Source organism: Centrocercus urophasianus, unplaced genomic scaffold (assembly GCF_019232065.1).
Source record: "Centrocercus urophasianus isolate 14NV4802_14NV808 unplaced genomic scaffold, USGS_Curo_1.0 seq_56, whole genome shotgun sequence".
Taxonomy (NCBI): domain Eukaryota; kingdom Metazoa; phylum Chordata; class Aves; order Galliformes; family Phasianidae; genus Centrocercus; species Centrocercus urophasianus.
The window spans coordinates 1,084,815-1,105,733 of record NW_024885155.1 but is presented as its reverse complement, the minus strand read 5'-3'; the positions used below and the strand labels follow the sequence as shown (position 1 = coordinate 1,105,733).

Here is a 20,919-nt window from a genome sequence, read left to right as displayed (position 1 = left end):
CAGGGGTGACACCCAACAAAGCGAGCCTGGCTGTAAGCTGAGCTGTTTCAGCTCTTCTGCCCTCAGAAAGCTCTGCCACGAGGGGCAACGGGGGTTCTCTCAAAGAAGTTTTGGGTATTCTGGGCACAATGAGGTTTATTGCTATTCAAGGCCTAATGCTTTATTCTTCTGTGCTCGTGCCTCAAGAAGTTTTCACCTAACCAGAAAATGAAGAGAAAAAGCAGGGCCTTCAGGTATGAGAATCCTGCACAGGTAAAATCAGACTTGGATTTCACTGAGAGAAGCCAACTGAGCTGTCATTAAGGAAGAAACCAAAGCAGCGTGGTTAGCCTTAAGCTACAGAAACCAGGGCTTTCCCTGTGACATGGAAAGCTCAGCCAGATAACTCCTGTCACGCCGTCATGAAGTGAATCAGCACTGCTGCTGGAGAGCTGTAAAGCCAAGCAGGCTTTGCCTGCAGTGGTAGCACGGAAATGCTTTCAGTTTGCTGCTCACAAGTGCAGAGGGGGCAGAGAAAGAATCACAGCTCAGTCACCACCACTGCAAAAACCACATGGCTGGATCCACACCCTCCTCCTCTTACTTGTTTGGCTTACCTTAACACAACAGGAAGCCCCCCATAAAGAAAGGGGCAATTCTGACACTGAGTTATCAAGAGTAGAGCAGAAAAAAAAAAGGCTCAGCACAAGGCTACAAGCACCCTTCTCTCCCAGATGTGCCATCTACTCGAACACTGAGTCATTTCAGGGCTGTGCTCCAAAATAACTCAGCGAGCCTAGCAAAGCCAACCAAGAGAATTAAGTGTGCTTGAACAACAGTTCAGCAGGAGCAAGCTATTACTGGATGAAGGAAGGAAATCAGCAGATGGGCAGCACACAGGAAGGGACATCCTGGCTGATCAAATAAAGGACCAAAGCATCCAGAGCATCACGGCTCGCTGGCTGTGAGTCACTCACATCACTTAATAATCAATGCTCTCTTCCTCTGCTGGGAGGATGCGTTCAGACCCCAAGGCCTTTCCTAAAACACTCTGAATGGACAAAGAGTCACCTCTGTTCTCATTCCAGCATCATTCCCTCCTACCTGGTACTGTGAAGTCCTGAGTGTAGATGATATCATCTTCAATGTCATACAAGTCATCATCTTCGTCCTCATTGTAGCCATGCAGATCTTCCAGATAAGGCACCGCCGTCATACTTCTCCACTTGTCCTTTGTTTCTGGGCTAGGAGGTATGGGCACCAGAGTCTCTGCCTGAGCGTGTTTCTTACGAAACCAACTGCAAAGAGTCCAAGAGTAAAACTTCCATCAGGACAGCTTCACTTTTCTGAAGGCAGAAAGAAACCCTCAGCAGCATGGGATGACCCCATCCCACCCCCATTCAGAGCTGCGTGGAGTTAAGGAGAACTTCCAAGGCAACGCCATGCCACTGCAGGCAGAACACATCCACAGCTCTCACAGTCAGAACTACCTTCTGAACACAGCCTGGTTTCCTGGTGGGCACTGATATCAACCCCCTCCCCTGGCACTGTGGTCTGGATGTCATTTGAGCACTAGCACAAGAAGAAAAGAAACTCAGCCTATCAACTGCACTCTTGTGCTCATCTTGCTAAATATTATGTGGACATCACTTATCTGCACAAAGGGACGCTCAGACTCTTCCACAGCAGGCCTGGAAAGCATTTTTTTCCCCCTCCCCTGCTCTTATTTCCTACTGTAGGCCACCAAAGTGTGCTGCCTTGGAATCAACTGCAAACAGCCCTCAAAAAGCAGAGAGAGCTAAACACAGCACTGTCTGTTCACCTCCTGCAAAAGTGGCATTCTAATAAAGTCACTCAGCAAAAGGAAGGAGTTAGGAGATGAATGAAAGCATAACCACCAGGACTGGGAGGAGGGATGGACCTCAGCTCAAAGCCCTGCTTCTCAGCTGGGACCCTCCAGCATTCCTCTGCAATAAGATGGAGTTGTGGAGGGAGGCAGCACCTTGCCTTCTGCAGTACCAGAGAGTGAGGCAGCCCCTACTTCAGTAGGTGAAATTCCAACAGGAAATCTGTTGTGGTTTGTCACGTTGCTGTCATGCACAGAACCACATCTGGCCCTTCCCTGCTCAGCCTGCATGGAGGAATGACCCTGGGAGGTCAGCACATCCCAGTCAGGCACTGGCAAGGATCCACCAGCACTCCTACAGCTGCAGCCTGGTGAAAGCAGCATCTTTTGGGAAGGTGACAGAACGTGTTAAGTTCGACCTCTGGTGCACAGAGCAGCATTACAAGAGCAAAGGAAAGTTCAGGAAGCCAACAGGACCAGCATAACTAGATTTGGGCCAATGGCTTTAGCAAATGCTGTGGCTGGCTTCCTCAGCGATGTGCGTGGCACACAATGCTCCTAATTTGATCATTTGATTTCCTTTCCTTGGGAGACTGCTTTCATCAAGGAACCGACTGCCAAGATAGAGCACAGCGCCTGGGCTGACCCAGCACAGCCATCAGCTGCTCCTGCCAGGGGCACTGGAGCTAAAGGGAACCAAACTAAATGCCAGGGACCCAAAGGGAATGGAATACACTGGAGAAATGAGATCAGAATGACTGCCAAAGAAAGGAATATTTTAAAGGGAGAAAGCCCACAAATCTCCAGCAGCTGAAATGCAGCAAAAGAAAAACACTCGCTCTGCCTCTTTCTTTCCTTCTGTCCTACTTACCAGGAGAGTAAAAATAGGTTTTTATTAACAGCTGAAACCTGAATCACTGTACTCCAGTCATAATGATCCCATCCTCTGGGAGGTGATTTCAAATACTTGCATATGCATACATGGTAATGAGGCTATAGAGTGAGCAGAGCAATTCATTGAAGTTCTAAGAAAATCAAAGTCCTCTTGGAAGGAGCCTGGAGCAATTCTTCATGGAGTAGCAGAGCATTTCCTGGCAAGCAATTTTCCAGCAGGGACAGAGATGCTGCTCTCTACACCAGCACTAAATGTGATCAGTGAAGATTTGCTGAGGACCACAGTCTCCCCCAAACGCCCTGCTCCTGCTCAAGGTGCTGCTGACTGGCTGAGCCACAGAGCAGCTCCATTCCCATCAGTGCTGAGGATGGAACTCAGCACTGCCTCACTGCCTTCACCAACACAAGATCACAGCCTGGGTCTGAGCACTGCTGACAGTGTCTATTTCACTTATTCCCAAACAATTTTACTAGTGATTCCTGAGTCAATTGCACCAGCGCACACAGCAGCTTACCCAGTGTTACAGCAGGCTGCTGTTTAATCAGTTAGGGGAAAATAAGTTTCTGCAGATCTCAGAAGCACTGCCTGCACACAGCATCCTCTGGCAGACTCCTTGCAGCCCGTGAGGCTGTTTTAGCTGCTCCCAGGCCTTAAAATTGAGCAAAGGGAGCAGCAGCAGAGATCACCCTCTCAAGCTTTGCAAGCTTGTTAAGAACGCCTGCAAAGCATGGGCTCTGGACAGCAGCACAGCATTAATTGTGAACCTGCCAGACAAGAAGCAGGGTCCAGACAGAGCTGCTATGATCTACAGGGAGCTAAGATAACAAGGGTCAAGGCTGAATGAAAAAAAGGATCTGGGTCAACCAGTGCTTATTGAGTCTGTCTGCTCTGCAGCCTCCCAGCTCGGATTTTGTATCAGAAGTCATCACACTGCTCTTCCCAAGTTCTGGTATAAGCAAGGTTAAAATAAGAACCAGTAAGCACAGCTGCCTCCTCTGAATACTTACAGCTAATTCACTTCCCATTCTAGGCCACAAATATTTCAGTTTGCTTGTTTTGGATATGGAGAGCCTTCTCTGCAAGCAGATGTTGGGCTGCAGATCGCTGTCCTGCCAGCGAGGAGCAGCTATGAAAGCTTTGCCACCTCCCATGGTGCTGCCTGAAGGCTCCAAGCTTACAGAAAGGTCACAGTCACCACAAGAAGCAGCCAACTGCACGCCTGCCCTGCTCAGCAGGCACACAGCACGGCCCCTGCAGCCACTGCTCCAACTCCTGGAGCAGAAAGAGGTGCTCCGCTCCTCAGGTCAGTTGCATTAGAAAACAAACAAACAAAAAGCAAACAGGTAAGAGAAGCAGCTCTCCCCTCACTGATGCAAGACCCAAAGGTCACAGTTCAGACTCCTACAGAGAGAGGTGTTCTGTGCACAGATGGAGACTCACTTTCCTTTCACGCAGCAGTCGCATTACAAAACTGAGCTGCAAAACGTGGGCAGAAGAACCAAAGCCTCCCTCCCTGCCATGTGCCTGCCACAGGGAAGCAAGACAGAGCCAGGTGCCTGTGCAGGAAAGGAAAGGAAGAGAGCTCACATCACCAACGCACGGAGAGATCCCTGCAGGGCACCACAGCAAAGGGGTGGAAGGGTCCAGCAGCACAGGCACACACGTTAAGGGAAACCCCCCCAAGTCAGGCACAGAAGCCAAGGAGCAAACTCAGCATCTGGGAAGGAACCCAGAGAGACAGAGGGGGTTCCCCAGGGCTGCAGTGCACAGGTATGCAGCACAGCACAGCAGCACTGTGTTCCCAACCTCTGAGGTGATCCCGGAGTCGGGAGCAGCACAGCATGTCAGCAAGCAGCGCCGCTAACGAGAGTTGGAGGTGCCTCCCCTGCCTTGCTATAAACTCTTGCAAACGTATCTATGAGTGAACAAATTACGTGTGACACTTCTGGAGAAGGAAGGCAAGATGGTTGCCTTGGAAACAGGGGACAGAGGTAGAATTCTGCATCCACTTCATCACTTTAAGTGCTGCAGCAGGGTCAGGGAATTAGTTACAAACTGCAGTGTACAAGCATTAAGCCCTTCAGCAAAAGCACGAGGCAGAGAGGAGACCATGAATGATCTGCAGGGAGAGGGCAGCTGCTCCCTGGCTCTCAGCAGCACATCCTCACTGCTCCACACCCCCACCCAGGAGTACACAGCAGTCATGGAGGTGAACTAAAAGTGTCAGTTTTCATTGAGCATCATCCTCCCCAGATCCTTCTGGGAAAAGCAGGTTTCAAGGCTCGTTCATTGTTATTCAGGGGTCAGCTTCTGGTGGTTCAGAAACTTGGATGACAGGCTGGGAGAGTTTTAATTCATTGCAGTTTACAAATCCTGGGTCCATGCTGCATGCTTTGCTTTGAAATGCTTTTCAAACCGTCAAGAAATGGGCTGAGAGAAGTAATTCAGCAGGACCGAGCTAACAAGAAAATGCTGAAACAGGAATTTGATGTGAGAATTCAGCTGCAGAAGTGAGGAGAGGAGGAAGGCAGCTGGCAGATGCAACACTGGGCAGATCCTTCCTACAGAATTCTTCAGATAGGGCTGCCACTGCAAGGGAAAAGCATTCAGAATGGCTCTGAGAACAAAGGGAGGAACTGACTGCTTTGCCCCATCAAGCTGCCTCCAGCAGCTACAGGGCTTCACCAAGCAGCACTCAACTCCTGCTCAGCATTCCCCACATCCACTGAGAAAGCCTCGTGCCCTCAGTGCTGCACCAGAAGAGAGGCATCACTGTACAGAAGGAGCAACTTGGCCACTCGTGCAGCTCAAGAGGGCCAAGAGGAGTGTAGAAACCCAAAATCGTTGTTGAGCATCACTCCTCCCTCCACCCCAACCAGATGTCTACAAATTCTAGACATCAGGGCACTTTCTACCAAAATGCTTTCCCCAAACCCTCTGACAGGACCTGAATGACTACCTGCTGTCCTTCCAATTGCTTTGTTTGGTTTTAAATAAAGCAGGGTCTGCTCGAGCTAAGGGCAAAGCTTGCTTCTATTTAGAGAAAAAAAAATGAAAAGGAGAGAACCGAGCCGGATTCTTTAACACAGTGCTGCCCCACAAAAAGGAGATGGGCAGCCACATCGGAAGCCCAGGGCTGCAGGCTCTGCTGTGAGTGATGTAATTATTAGGATGCCACAGCAGGAAGAAGGAGGCAATTACTAATAGGGGAGAAAAGCCTGTTAAGAAGCACTGGCTAAGCTCACAGAAAACCAATAAGAGACTGAACCTTGGAAATGCTCCTGTGTTCACAGGTACAGTCTCTCTTCAGTCTCTATTGGTGCTATGAGATTAAAGGCTCACCAGGAGCAGCTGTGCCCAATTAGAAGGCAGGCTGTGCCCACACAGCACAGAGATGCTGCTGCCCCCCATGCCAGGAGCACACTCTACTTCCTCCTGCCTGCTACCTCCAGGCAGGGCCTCTGGAGAAACCTCTTGGCTTCAGAGCTGATGCAAAAGCTCCCTGCTAAAACCAGGTACATAAGGAGCTGGGTAAGTAGCTCAAACCCCGGCAGACAGGAACACATGAGAGCCACCTACACTGGCCCAAGCTTAGGGGCAGCTCAGTGCAACACCTGGACCCACAGCACTGCTAAGGAACAAATGCTTTTGGCATCTCAGTGCTTTCACTGACATACCTGCTGATCTGCTCCACACAGTTAATTCCTGCCTGCTCCCTCGCTGTGCTTACTGACAAGGCATCACTTGGAGCTCGTGGCAGCTGCTCACCACTCAGCATCACTGCAACGAGCAGAACTATTCCATTACAAAGCACCACAAAGGGATGCAGTGCTTTGCTGTCTAGCTTGAAGCTCTCTAGCCCTCAGAGGAAGATGGGAGGACTGTCACTAACAGCAAAGAGCTATTGTTTCCAAGACCATTTCTATATAGAGTGGTGAGCAGTTTTTAAGTGCTGTACAGCATTGAAGAGGCCAGCCCCAAGCAGTGTCTTTTGTAACCCACTGTTTTACTGGGAAGCATGTACATGGGGCAGGGCACTCTTGAAAAGCAAATGCCTGCTCCTGTCATCTCCCAGACCCAGAGAAACAACCAATGCACAGCACCTGGAGACGATTAGAAGACTCTGCCTGACTGCTTAATTAATTACCCAGGCAGCTACATGAGCTTTGCCCCCTTTGATCTTTGCAGGGGCAATTGCAGCTGCTCCTCTGCAGAACACCAGTGCAGTTCAAGCCTGTCTGCTTCTGTTCTCCAGCTCCTGCAGACATCTCCCATGCCATAACATCTACCAGGGACCCTCATCTGACAGCACACTGTTACCCACTGCCACTTCTTTTTTTTCCTCAGAGAAACAAACAGAGAAAACAAAAATAGTGCTCTTCCTGCCTGCAGGCAGCACAAAGCAGGCCCATTGCCTTACAGGATCAGAGCCTTGTTTTTACAAGGCTCCCAGAAGCTTTCTGGGCAAGCTTGTAGGCAGGACCTCTGCTGAGCATCTGCGGTCCAGCAGGCAGCTCTGCATGTCCTCAGAAGCACTTCCTATTCAAACAGGAGATAAGCTAATGCAGCCTCCGCACTGAAGCATCCTTATGATGCTTTTTTGTTCTTGTACTTTTATCCGCCCAGGAAATCTCTGCTCAGAGGCAGCGTGTTCAAACAGATCCTTCAAAAAAGGGGAAAAAAACCCTCAGATAACGACCTTTCCCCCCTGTCCTCACCCCCCCCCAAAGGCAAGGATAAAGCAGAGGATTTGGGGGAAGGAGGAGGATGACATTAAAGAGAAAAAAAATCCCATTGTCCTGGAACATACTGATTCCATATGGAGCAAATATGAAGGGATATTTCTGTCACCAGGCTGTCCAGAAAGCCAACACATTACTGAAACCAGCTTCAGGGAACCCCTGCTCCATCAGTGCTAGCTGGCCTCTGAAACAAATTACCCAGAACCCTTAATTATCAAGAACCAGTCGCACTAGGGACATATTTTCAACATATTCATTATTTACTGGTTAGCAATTCAAATGCTCTAACCGGATGCTCTAATAGGAGGGGGAAAAAAAGCCAAGTGGATGTTGCCAGAGCTCCAGCAGAGCTGGAGGAAGGTTATCTAGTGACTTCCATGTGTCTGCTGTCAAAAGGAAAAATGAGTTGAGAGCAATAGCATAGGTACATTAGCATAAGAAGCAGAAAGAGAATGACTAATAGGAAGAAGCTGAACACTCACTTGTGCTGCCTTATCTGCTGTATTGAAAATCTCTTGGCTGGGTCGTATTCAAGCATCCCTGAAAAGGAGAAAAAGTCCAGGTGTGAACACAGAGGCTCTCAGCCAAGCTGAAGACGAGAAGCATAAAGTGCTGCCCTTCCCTCCCACCCCCCTGCCCCTGTGCCTGGCCCTCCTGGCAGCTTTGGGCACTTTTACCTGCAGAAGCGTTTCTTGCGTCAGCCCCAGAGAGCTCAGCACAAACCCCAACCCGGACTCCTGATCCACCTGCAAGGTGGAAACGACCTCTCCCTCCTTCACCCTGCAGGGACAGACTGGTACAGCCCCAGATCACAGGCCCAAACGAGTCTCCAGGCAAGGAACTGCAAGACTTTGCATTTCACAGGTAACGCTATTGAAGTTCCTCTGTGGAACAGCCCAGGCCTCAGGCACGACACATCCACCTGCTCAGCATCCCCGAAACTCTACAGCCCAGTGATATTCTGATCTGGAAGAACAGCTGGGGAGAACTGACACAAACCATCCTGCTGCCCATCCCACCATCCATCCTTCTGCCTGAGCCAGTCTTGATTTCTGGCACCTGTTGCTGGGATTAGGGTGAGGAGAAGGGAATGGGGAGAAAAAAGCTTATCTGGATCCTCCCTGGAAAAGGAGGAGGTGATTCCTTACAAAGCAGACTATGAGATGCCCGCTCTGCTCCACGATCTCAAAAAAGCTTCACAACTCCTCAGAAGTGACAGGAAATTCTGCTGTATTTTTCAGAGGCTGTTCAGTGGGACCTAACGAGCATCATCCAGCAGAATCCAAAATCCCTCCAACCGAGCTTCCAAGAACATATTCATCTAATGGGCATCAAACTCTCACTGCTATGCATTGCAAGCAGCTTTGCATCTGCTGGATAAAAGCCTCTCGCTGTTCTTGAAGCACCAGCAGAAGGGCTTTGGGAAGAGGGGAGAGAACACTGCAGGGAGCTGAGGGGAATGGAAACCAGGAGCAGAACAGATCTCTCAACAGGAGAGAAAGGATGGGACAACCGACTGGGGAGGGCTGCTGTAAGGACACAGTGGACACACAGGGACAGGAGGTGCCTTCAGATGAGCATTTGGGAACAGAGGGCTGGAATGAGAAAATGCCATTTAAATAAGAAGCTGCGAGGGCCTTGCAGGTGAGATTCTGCAGCGCTGCTGAACAAAGGTATTAAGAGAGAGAAATCAGTGTGTGATCAGAGCTGCTCAGCAACACCTTCCTCATCAGATCAGTCTGCATCACATATCACTAACAGCAACGACCCAGGGACGACTGGAATAACACAAAACAAGCAGAACAAAACCAAAAACAGGAAGGCACTGTGAGTACCTCCTCTTTTGCAAGGCTTGAACACTCCAAACAAGTGCATGCTTAAGGAAACAAGCTTTTGATAGCCATTTTTTCTTCCTTACAATGAGATTTTTCTTTTCCCCCAGCAGATCAAGAGCTTCCTTCAGTTCAGTTTTAGCCTGTATCCCCACGAGCCCAACAAGGATGCAGAAGTCCATCCCCTGCTCCTAAAAGCGCTGAGCTGAGTCTCAACTCCAAACCTGACAGCAGGTTCCTCACACAGTGCTCTTGGAGCAGCCACTTCTGGAGATGACATGAAAGGGTTGGGAAAACACCTTGTGAAAGCCTGGTCCACTGCATCACACCAAACCAAAGGGATTTGAGAAGAGTCATAGCTGGGGAACCAGCCCCACTGCCATGTCTGCTTGCCTAAGAGATGTTCAAGACTAGAGCATATAGCAAGAAAAGGCACAGTGTGAAAGGACTGATGTTGTTTTCCCCTCAGAAACCAAAATGCTGTTTGCCACAGCAATCTGAAAAGATTTATCAGTGCTGATGACAGCAGGAATAGCTTTAAGCAGATGGCATCGCTATTGATCCACACTGTATCACTGTGATGGAAGTTAAGAACAAGCAACCATGGGAAAACTTGCTGGGTGCACCACAAGCATCTGGTCACCTGAACTCGAGGCAGCAGAGCCTTCAGCATTCAAGGCTTTAAACAGAACTTAGCAGAAATGCACTCCAGCCTTGCTGAGACCACAAAACCCACCACAAGGCTGCGTCACACGGCTGAGCCGACAGCAATCGCTCCTTGCTCAAGAACCCTCAGCCTTGAGAGCACTTCCCTACACTGGGTATTTTCTCAAGCAGAACAAAGCCTCGTAAACAAGCAGACAAGGCTGCAACTGGACCAGAAGTGGGAGCACGTGGCAGGAGGTGGGTGGTGACAGTGCCAAAAGCTGCGCGGCTCAGTTGTGTGTGCTGTAAGGACCACCACCAGAAATGTCTTGGGCTGGGCTTAAGGTAAGAGCGAGAGGCAGGAAGGGACATTTGAGCCACCCACAGCAGAGAAAGGACTGATCCTGAATCTTGCTAGCCTGCAAAGTGCTGCAACAACAACAACAGCAGTGTTGTTCCATAGGGCTGATCCCAACTTGTTTCCTCAGCTAAGCCATCGTTCGTTCAACCACACTTCAGAAACTCCCCCAGTCCCAGGTAAAGAAAGGCTGGAAGGGACCCCAGGGATCCCAACACTGCAGCCTCCTGCTCACAGCAGGCTCCCCTGAGCACATCACCCAGGACTGAGTCCAGTCAGGCTTCCAGTCTCTTCCTCCAAGGATGTCAGACCCACTGCCCCCCCAGCACTCAACCAGTAAAGGAGTTCTCACATCCAGGTGAGATTTTCCCTCTTTGTTCTGCAGTTTCTCTCTTCCCTTGCAAAGTGAGCAGAAAGAGGTTCAGAAGAAAAACAAACAACAACTTTTAAACTGAATGGCCTATTGGTAAAATCATTGGTAATTTGACAGTAACTTCACAGCTGAGCTTCCAAGGGTTTCTGTTCATTTGTCTAGGAGACACTGGAGCTGCTCCTGGCAAGGTTATCTTATCAACATACCCAGGTCAGGACTGCTCCCCTGCACTGACTCTTCAGACCATATTTCAGAAAGGTGTTTTTGGAAGCCAGTTTCTCAAGCCTGGGATAAAATCCTGCACACTCCAGCAGATACAGCTACAAGTTCTTCCTAGAAACATCACGTGCAGTGGTACTGCCCCAAGGCTCTGGTGATCAGTTTGTGCATTTCTCTGCAGGAGCTGGAACAGCCTTGCAAGCAGCTTGAAGTTGGAGGAAAAAATCGTGCATTCTTTCAAATGCTACAGAACAACAAGGCTAAGAGAAATGTAAGGCAGTGATCAGATGGAAGCGGTGCAAACAGGGCAAGGTTCCAGGGTAAGTTATTAACAGGGGTCTGATAGCACCAGTCACAAACTGCTCTGGCGTAGAGCAGCACTGTTATCTTACAATCAATTAAAAAGGCACAAATAAGGTAAATGAGCAGCAAGAAAGCTTCCTTTAAGGAAAAAGACTGTATTTGGGGCAGCGTCAGGAAGAAAACAGAGCATCCAATCATCAAAAACGTACAGTGATGTGCTCAGCTGTGACTCACTTGCAGCAGGCCTGCGGCCGAAGTCCTGCAATTTCATCACGACAAAACATCAACTGCTCACCAGGCAGAGCATCACGAGCGCCTGCCCACAGCAGCCACACGAACTCTCTACCATTTACGGTAAAGATCTCCATGCAGATGATCTGCGAGTGGAGAAGAGAGGCTGCAATGGGGAGAATCTGTGGGAAGATGCCTGGCTTTCGGACCTCCAGCCCGTGGGATTCCAGCAGGACGCACTGTGCCCATATGTGGGATGCCACGCTTGTGACAGCCTGTGACAGGGACAGGGCTCTCAAACCCCTTTCAAATTCTGCCAAGGGGCAACGTGGACACAGAGACCACAGTCCTGTTTAAGCTCCTTGTCACAGACAGCAGCTGAGGTGTTGGAATGATCCTGAGCAAGCATGGTGTTACATGGTGAGGAACGGCTGCTTACAAAGCAGGCAGCACAACCTGAAGCACGTTCATTCAGAGGCAGGAAGAAATCCAACAGCTCGAGTTTATCAAATTCAACCTGGGCTTTACTTCAGTCTTTCACTCGGTGACCACTTTAAGCCATCGATATAAAGCAGAACTTTAGTGAAGTGAGATGGATTTTTCTCCTCTCCTTCATCCTCCTCAAGCACAACCAGGTGTCCTGACCAGAAACTCCTCTGCAGAGGAGCCTTGAAAAATGCAGGACACTTTGTGCTGGATGGTTACAGGCCCAGCTCAGGGGATTCCCTGTTACTACTGCATTAAAGCATCCCATTGCCATCAGAAACGCATCCCTGACATTTAAGGTCACAGCAGTTGAACAGAAGTAAGAAAACAGAACGCTGAGAAGCCACCCAACTCATCTCCACTCACAAAACCAGCTTGCAGCAGAGCCTGGACATAAACCCAGGTGTTTAATGCAGGGAGTGCAGTCTCAAAACTTCAGAGAAAGCACAGAGTCCATTAGAAGAGGAGAAAAGCTCACCCTCTGCATTTTTCTTGCTCAGAATTGAACTGGACAGAAGTCAGTAAGTCACATGCAGATGCCCACAGAAGGACCTCAAGGCTATTTGCAGATGCTTCCTGACTGCAGACACAGAAGGCAGAACAGTACCAACCCCTTTCCCACCAGCAAAGAGCATTGTTTGTGATTATGGGACACATAAAAGCTTTGTTTCTGATTATGGGACAAGGAGAGGGGCAGCATCCCAACTGTTGGTTGAAGTACGCTGCCACAAGTCAAATACCACACAAGTTTTAGGTCCCCTAAATTCTGCTTTTTCTGCAAAGTGGAACAAAGCAAGGTAAAAAAAGTTAAAACGCTGCTTCAAAAGTGGTCAACTAAAGGACAGAAAGCCTTAAGAAATAAATTCAAGCACTTGTTTCATGGGCAAACTGCCACAACGGTCAACGTAACTCTTATAGCCAGAGAGCAAACAAGCACTTTGCAGCACACTGAATTCTCCTCACATTAAGGACAGGATGAACGCTTGCAGCACTGCAGAGTGCTCTAGTTGTTTAGAAACAACACTAAGGCAAAACAGAATCTACAGTAAGACAGAGCTGAGCTCAGGGTGTCTGTGCTGCTATATGAAAGCATCAGCCTGCCACCGATGCCTGATCTGCAGCCTACGATTCCATGGCACCTACCAGGAAATGCAGATGTTCTGGAGGAAAAGCATGAACCAAATAAAGCACTCCAGTTCTGCCACCACAGCTATGCAGCATCACCCCTGCAAGGCTCAGCCCTGGTGCTCAGTGCCATCAGGCTCTTTTGGGAGCTGGTTGGTGCAGTTGCTGAGCCGCCCTCCATCATACTGGAAAAGTCGTGGCTGTCAGATGAAGTCCCCACGGACTGGGCAAAGGGAAATGTCACTCCCATTTATAAGAAAAGGAGGAAGGAGGACCCAGAGAACTCCAGGGCATTGAGCCTCATCTCTGGGCCTGAGAAGATCGTGGAACAGACCCTCCTGAAGGACGTGTTAAGGCACACGTCAGATGGGGTGGTGATTTGAGCCAGGCAGCACAGCTTCACCAAGGGAAGGTCGTGCCTGACCCATCTGGTGGCTTCCTGTGATGGAGTGATGGCATCGGTGGACAAAGGAAGGGCACCTGGAGGGCAAGATGCTGGGAACAGCTGCCCAGAGAGGCAGTGGATGCCTCCCATCCCTTGAGGTGCTCAAGGCCAGACTGGATGGGGCCATAAGCAGTCTGATGCAGTACTTGAGCTAGCAGTCAGCAGCCCTGCCTGTGGCAGTGGGGCTGGAACATGATGATCCTTGAGGTCCCTTCCAATCCAAGCCATTCTACAATCACAGACAGAGGAAAACGTATCACACCAGGCAGGAATAACAGCTTTTGTCAGCTTCACTGTGCAAGTGCATACAACAAGAGGAGCGGGAGAATGTTCTGAGGTGGACTGGAGGGAGGACAGCAAAAGGAATCTTATTTCCTACTGTTCTGGAAGAGCCAAATTGGTAGAGACAGATGGCCATGTGCCTCAAGCGAGCTCCTCTGCTACCAGGTGCATTCAGCATGCATCCCTGCAGCACCCAAAGGCAGACAGCAGCTGGATGGAAGAAGTGACTCAGGCACATCTTGGACAGCAGCACCGGCTGCAAGGCTCCTTGTTTAAAGTGAGGCAGAAGGAAAAGTTAGAGAGTCTGACTGAGTCTCATCCAGGGGATGGAAAAGCAACCAAAGGGAGTTATTCTGCTAATGGAGCATAAAGCTTTGAAACTATCAATATCCCGAGGACAAGAAAAGAAAACACAACCACCCTTCCTCTGGGGATGATGCTAAGTGCAACAGTGAGGCTTACCACAAACTTCATCTGTTTCTGCTGGATGCTTCATAAGACTGCTACCAGGCTAGATGAACCTTTGGATTTACTCCATTTGGACAAATCCTGAGCTCATAAAGAGCTGCTGTGCTTTCAGCCAGCATTCTCAAAGCAAACACCACATGTAGATTGGGACACTGCTGCCTGGGGCACAGAGCACAGCAGCCAGAAGTGCTGGGCCTTCAGTTGTAGCCATATCTGTAGCTACACCCGATGCAACAGTTTCCAAAGGCTGCTCAGGCCACTCAATGCTTTGAAACACGTGCAGATTACTTATTTCATCACCAGTATAGGACCAGAGGAGCTAAATCAGCCTCAAACAAGGAGGCTCACAGGGATTCTGCACTGCAGAGGTAGAGAAGCCAACCATTTGTAGGGTAAATAAAAGCTGTGAGTGCTCTGAAACTCTTATGGCAAGCCACAAACTGCAGCAGCACTGTGCTGTCCTCAGTACGGTTACAGCAGGCAGGTTTAGCAATGAACAGCCATATCAGGAGCTGACCTGACGACACTGCGGACAGCAGGAAGCGAAGCTGACTCAGCTTCCTCAGCACCCCACAGCCACTCACCCACACTCACCCCCAACTGCTTGCAAGAATGAAACAAACACAAAAAAAAAAACACCATGTGAAACAACACAGCTTCATTTCATATTTGAAGCCAGACCCTTCTTGAATGGCTGAAGACGAAGGGAAGTGAGTAAACCTGTGCTGAGGAATGGGGAGCATACTGCATCTATATTCCTCTGGGGAGGCAGCAGGAATTCTGATCAGGATCTCCCATGTCCCACTTGCTGCTACACAACCAGCAATTGGGAGAAGAGCCCACAAGCAGCCAATCCTCTCCTCCTACCCAAAAGGTGCTATTCCTATCTCTACCACAGGTTCCAGCCACCTTTGCTCCAATATCTGCAACTGAAATTTCAGGGGAAGGGAGAAGACAACTGGGATTAAAGCACTTTAGAGCAGAGGCTGATGAGGAAGGACAGCAGAACCTGAGTACTCGTTATTTCACAATACAAAATGCCTGGGCAAGGAATTTAATCAAGTATCCTCACCTGTCATTGTAAATTTAACCTCGTGAGCTCTGTCTTCAGATTTAAAAGCTGCTTAGAGCACAAGAATCCATGTGAGAACCAACCTTACAAAGTACAGTTCACCAAGGGTTTAGTGCAGCTCAGGAGAACACCAGTACTCTGGATCTTTGTCTTACCCCCAAGTAAATTAGCCTGCCTCCCTTTCTCATAGGATCCTATACCATCACAGGATACTCAGAACAAAACTCCCCAGCCTTTATGAGCAGAGCATGTGCTGCACCTCTAAATTTTACCAGTTCACTCTGAGCCACCTGGGAGACTCACCTCTCAACAAGTCTGAGAGTGGAGGACCACAATCCTCTGGAATTGTGAAGTCACCTTTCCCGATGTTTTCAAATAACTTATATATATTATCCCCTTCAAAGGGGTAGAGACCCGTTGTAATGTTGTATCTGTAAGGCAGAAGGAGAAGCTGTGTGAGATGAAGCACAGAGAACAGGTGCTCAGCTCTCATGCGATAGCACAAACCAAAAGGAGGTAAGACAAACTAAGAGATGAATATCTGGCAGTATTTGGAATGCTTCTTCTAACTTTGCCTTTCTGTATCACAGCCTCTTCATTCACATGAGTCAGTACCACAAAGACAGGCTGGGATGGAAGAAACTTTTAAAAATAAATACTAGAGATACAAGCACTTTGTGGTTTCTATTATTACAGCAGCTGCGTATCTCAGATTCTGAGAAACGGCTGGCAGAGACTCACTAAGAGAGGAGATGACTTTATCCAGAACTGCAAGCACTTCAGGGAACATGCACACATCCCAAGGATGGGCCAAGCTGCACAAGCCCCCCCAGCCCCCCAACTCCATGCACAAGAGCAACGGTGACAAGAGATGGCACAGGACTGCGCTGCGTGGGGCCGTGTGATTTGTCACTGCAAGTCCTGGATGCTGCATGGGCACTTACAGCGTCACCCCTGCGGACCAGATGTCTACTTTAAAGCCTGAAAAGGTATCAAGGCCATTGGCAATTTCTGGTGGCTGGAATGCTGGCGACCCTTGGCTCGTTCGGCACGTGTCATCCTCTGCAAATGGATGCAATGCCTGCAGCAGAGAGAGCCATTAGTTTCAAACTTCCAAGGCATGCAAGCTGTAACTGCTCAGAACTTTCACAAAGGGGGAAAACTACTGAATGTCTGCTCACATATCATGAGAACGTGCAACTGTGATTAAACACCATCAGTGACATTTCCTTTGCCAACCCTACCTAGCTAAGACAGTCTCCATATATTAAGAAGTACAAGGTTATGCTGCTTATCAATTTCACCACGCTTCTGGGCTTTTCTGGGTTTATCTGAGATTAACACCCTCCTCTAAAAGCTTCCTGGATGGAAGTTTGGTGCTGCTATCAACAATGAGATAGAAGTGTTTTGCCAGTTACAATGAATATTCAGAGCCACTCCAGAGCATTCTGCAAGTTCAGCAGAACAATCAATAAGTCAATTGATCCCCCAGAGGTGATATGAATCCTGAAAGTCACACTTCCCACTTCACTGCAGCTCTCACGTACCTCTGCTACGCCCAGATCAGATATTTTCAGCGTCCCATTGGTGGTCAGCAGGAGGTTCCCAGGTTTTATATCCTTGTGGACAATCCCTTGGCTGTGCAAGTACTCTAAGCCATCTATAAGCTGACAGAAGTACCTAGAGGAACAGGTAAAGAAAACAAGAGTCCAGCGCTTCCGAAGATTAAAAGCATGAACCATCAATAATACAGAAAGTGTTGTACAGTGACAGCATGGCAACAACTGCTCACACACTTATTTCTGATCTCATGGCATGCAGAAATATTACCCATCTTAAGGCACCTGCATTTCACTGAGGCCTCCTGTAACCTCAGACATCCATCTCCAGAACTCTAAGGTTCCTTTAAGTGCAATGGGCTTCAGATGAGCCTGCCCACCAACAAGCTAACAACCATGCTGGATATGGACAATTCTTCACCTACTAGAGATCTTTCATCTCTTTTCCTGACACTGAGCTGCTTGCACCATCCCATTTAGAGCAGGCAAGCCCTCACACCTTCCTCCACTGCACACATCCTAGCAGAATGACACAGGAAGGCCAGGAAAGGTTGTCATGCATCTCTTACAGCAAAAAGCAGCAAAAGTCAAGAGAAAGATGCTTTTCTTCCCAGAATCAAAGGGTTCTCTCTGCCATGGCTTCGTTAGGCTGTCATTTTTTCCCCCATGGCTGGAACAAACGGGCTCATTACACCAAGCCAGTTTCACTCAACGGGCAGCCAGCAGTGTAACAGAGCAGAGTGCACCCTTGAATTTAAGAGAGCAGCGACGAGAAGCTGATGCAGCCTAAGGAACAAACCTGTACTCACCCATGAGCCTGAAAAACTGGAAACCTCTTTTCTGGGACACTGTCCAGCATCTCCTGCATCCCACACACGCAGTACTCCATCACCATATACGTGAAGTCAGTGTTAAGGAAGCTTCAGGGTAAGCTGCTTTCCAGGTGCTGCACGAGGACTGCAGCCCCGTGCCCTCATAGCTGGGACTTCAGTGAGCTCCTGTGCCCTTCTTCATTGCCCATCCCCAAAACAGCTGCTGCTCATCCCATCCTCACAGCGGCGTTTCACTGGTAGGAAAGGATCCCTAGAAAGTTGGGAAGCTTTTTGGAGAACACACAGATTAAGAAAATCGACAGGAGTGCCAAGAGCTGGTGGCACTTTTTAGTATTTGTTCTTTTCCAGCACGTTCCAGTTTTCATCTCCTTGCATTTCAATATTGGGGCCAAACAATGGAAGTGACAGAAGTGCCCAGAGCAATCACTGCTCTGCTCCCCTCTCCCAGGGCTTGGAAAGGCACAGTGCACACCGAGGGGCTGCGACAGACCCTGAGACATCTGGTGGGTTGGCAAGGCAGTGCAGCTCTGAGATGCAGAGCGCAGACACAGGCGTGCAGGCAGCCCATGTTCTCCAGTAACAACACATTTCTTCAGTCACTAATTAATCCTGGCAGATGCCTTCTTAACCTAAGCCCAAAATAAGTTGTTTATCTCCCAGGATGCTCTCAAGGCAACAGAGGCTAAAGAGATGACCTGCATTTTAAGTGGGATCCAAGCTAGAAACTGCTGCCCTTTTGTACAACATCCCACCCAGCTCCAAGGCCTGGGCAAACACACTGCATTAATGCTCGTGCCCCCACGTGAGCTGCTCTTCAGAGAGATGCTGAAGTGCTGTGGATTTTGTGATGGGCACAACGCCACCGGATTGATCAGTAGAAGCAAAGACAGCAGCAAGAACCTAAATTTCATTCCTACAAGCTCTTACCCCAGTAGAAGGGTAGGGACTACGTGTACCACAGTGACATGGAAGATGGCAACTCTCCCATCTTCAAGAAAACAATACTAACAATGGATTACACAGACCAGCAGTCAGGAAATCAAGCTCACCTCTCATTCTTTCTAGAAAGAACCACCTGGCTTTGCTTTCATCACCTGCTTCTCACCCCCTCCTTTGCAGCTGCCCATTCCTGGCCAGTCAGCCAGATTCCAGCACAGACCTCCAGGCAGAGCAGATCTAGCACAGGTGCCCCAAGCAAAGCTCTCTCTTCTGCTCATCAATAGGGTTCAGCTCCCACACACAGCTGCACACACTGCTAACAGAAGCTGTCAAGTCAGGGTGCCAGCTGCAATGCTGCTTGTTCAACAGGGGTTATTTTCTGCCTGGATCAGCTCTCCATTCATCACCAGCTCTGCATTCCCAGCATCAGCAGGTCAGCAAATACTAAAGGTGTTGATATTTTTAATCCAGTCATCACAGCTTTCCTATTACCATGGAAATCTTTGAAGGCTTTGTCCAGACAGACAGGCTGTTACAACACCACCTTCCTGAGAATAAGCACAGCTGAAGCCTGCACTCCTATCAGCAGCACAACACTCAGGCAAGAACAGAATCCCCCCTTCCTTTAAGGACCAGTTTCAAATGCCACATTGTTCATTCTGGAAATAAGGATTTGCCTTTTTCTTTTTTTTCTCCCCTAAGTAACAAGGAAGGAAGCAAAACCACCCCTTCTAGCTGAGAGAGGTCAAAACTTTTTTGAATGACCATTCTGGGTTGTCATCACCTACTACCAACACACGAGGTCTCTCTTGGGCTCTTTTTCAACATGCTTCCCCGTTTGCATCCCAGCTTCTTAATTAAATGGTATCTTTCTGCAGACAGTAATTGAGTTACAGTCCCTTCAGTCTGTTAAGGCTACAAAATACAAGTGAAAGTTGTCATGCTTTTTATATCAATGATTTGGTGGCGGGGCATTCGATCTAATTAAAGCACAAAATTAAATTACCCGTTTTTCTGAAGTACTGTAATTGCAAGGCAGTATTTGGAAAACACTGTCAAAAGAAGAGCAGCTATTTGTAACACAGACGACAGCAGATCAGCTCAGTAAGCTCACAGCCTGGTCCAAGGGCACTCACTGCAAACCCTCCAGCCACCCACCTGCATTTCACTCGTGTGTTAAGGCACAGCAGCACATCAGATATCTGAAAGACGTGCTGAGATCACAAGGCTCAGCTCAGCTCCCAGAGCTGCACGTCTCACAGGAGCAATGCACCTCTTATCTCATTACAAGCTGCAGGTCACTGCAAGCACTCCACAAGGGATGTTCACACAGACAGCAGAGCAGCAGGGCAGCAGCCCATCTCATCTCATGCCACAGCACACGGCACGGCTGCCCCTGTGGAAGGCAGCACTGCTGGCGTCCAGATGCCACAACACATGGATTTGTATTCATTTTTCATTTTCTCCAAGGGGTAAAAAAATAATAATTCACTGATCATTGCTAAGGGCATAAAAGAAATAATAGACAAAAAAAAAAGACTTTTTGCAAAACATAAACAGTAACAGGTCCATCTTGAAGGAAAAAAGCTCTGACAGCACCAGCTAGGAGCAGCAGCTCAAAGAGACAGATCTGCAGCTGCTTTCATGCCTGAGTGGGGAAGGTCACACAATAAAACAGCCCTGGAGGAGGAGTTCTGTACTGCAGTCCTGTATGTGTAACCTGGGGACAATACTCTACACTGAAGTTGAGGAACATTAAGAAAGCACTAAGAGTGGAAACACTCCAGGCATGCAACAGGTTTAATGCCAGTGAAAGCAACTGTAAGTTTAAGGAACATTCAGAAGAGCCTCAACAAAAGCAGAACTACGGTGATTCAGCACTACAGTGGAAAATAACAAGAATTCAAACCTTCAACTGCTGTGCTAAAAAGGATATATTTTCTGCTTCTCTTCATTGTATAACACATCCACCAACTGGATAACGTTTTTGTGTCGCAGTCGTCGCAGGAGCTGGATTTCCCTGCAGGAAAAGGAAAAACATCACGTTTTCAAAGCCTATTTCCTTGCTGTGGAGTGAAACTAATGTTTCTAAATCGCATGGGTCGTTACACTTCTGTGTTAGTGACTGTGTATTACGGACTGATTTAGCTTCAACTGAAGGTTACCTCTCTACACTCCTTGAGAGAAGGCTTTGTGTGCTCCTGAGCTCCAGGTTAGCCCATAGCAATGTTCCCTGGGTGCTGGGTACAAGGAGAACCCTCCCCACTAACACCATGCAGGCCCAGGT

General features: G+C 48.7%; 1 protein-coding gene across 1 annotated transcript in view; it reads right to left on the bottom strand.

Moving 5' to 3' along the window:
- Window positions 1–6: 6 nt before the first annotated feature.
- STK11 (serine/threonine kinase 11) overlaps window positions 7–20,919 on the bottom strand; it is a 28,371-nt gene continuing 7,458 nt past the window's right edge. Inside the window, exons 2-8 of the mRNA XM_042835989.1 lie at window positions 20,569–20,652; window positions 17,670–17,759; window positions 16,849–16,981; window positions 16,246–16,382; window positions 15,605–15,732; window positions 7,945–8,002; window positions 7–1,277 (exon numbers count right to left, since the gene is read on the bottom strand). Of these exons, the coding sequence (XP_042691923.1) occupies window positions 1,070–1,277; window positions 7,945–8,002; window positions 15,605–15,732; window positions 16,246–16,382; window positions 16,849–16,981; window positions 17,670–17,759; window positions 20,569–20,652 (838 nt within the window). The 3' untranslated portion in view covers window positions 7–1,069. The remainder of the gene's footprint in view (window positions 1,278–7,944; window positions 8,003–15,604; window positions 15,733–16,245; window positions 16,383–16,848; window positions 16,982–17,669; window positions 17,760–20,568; window positions 20,653–20,919) is intronic.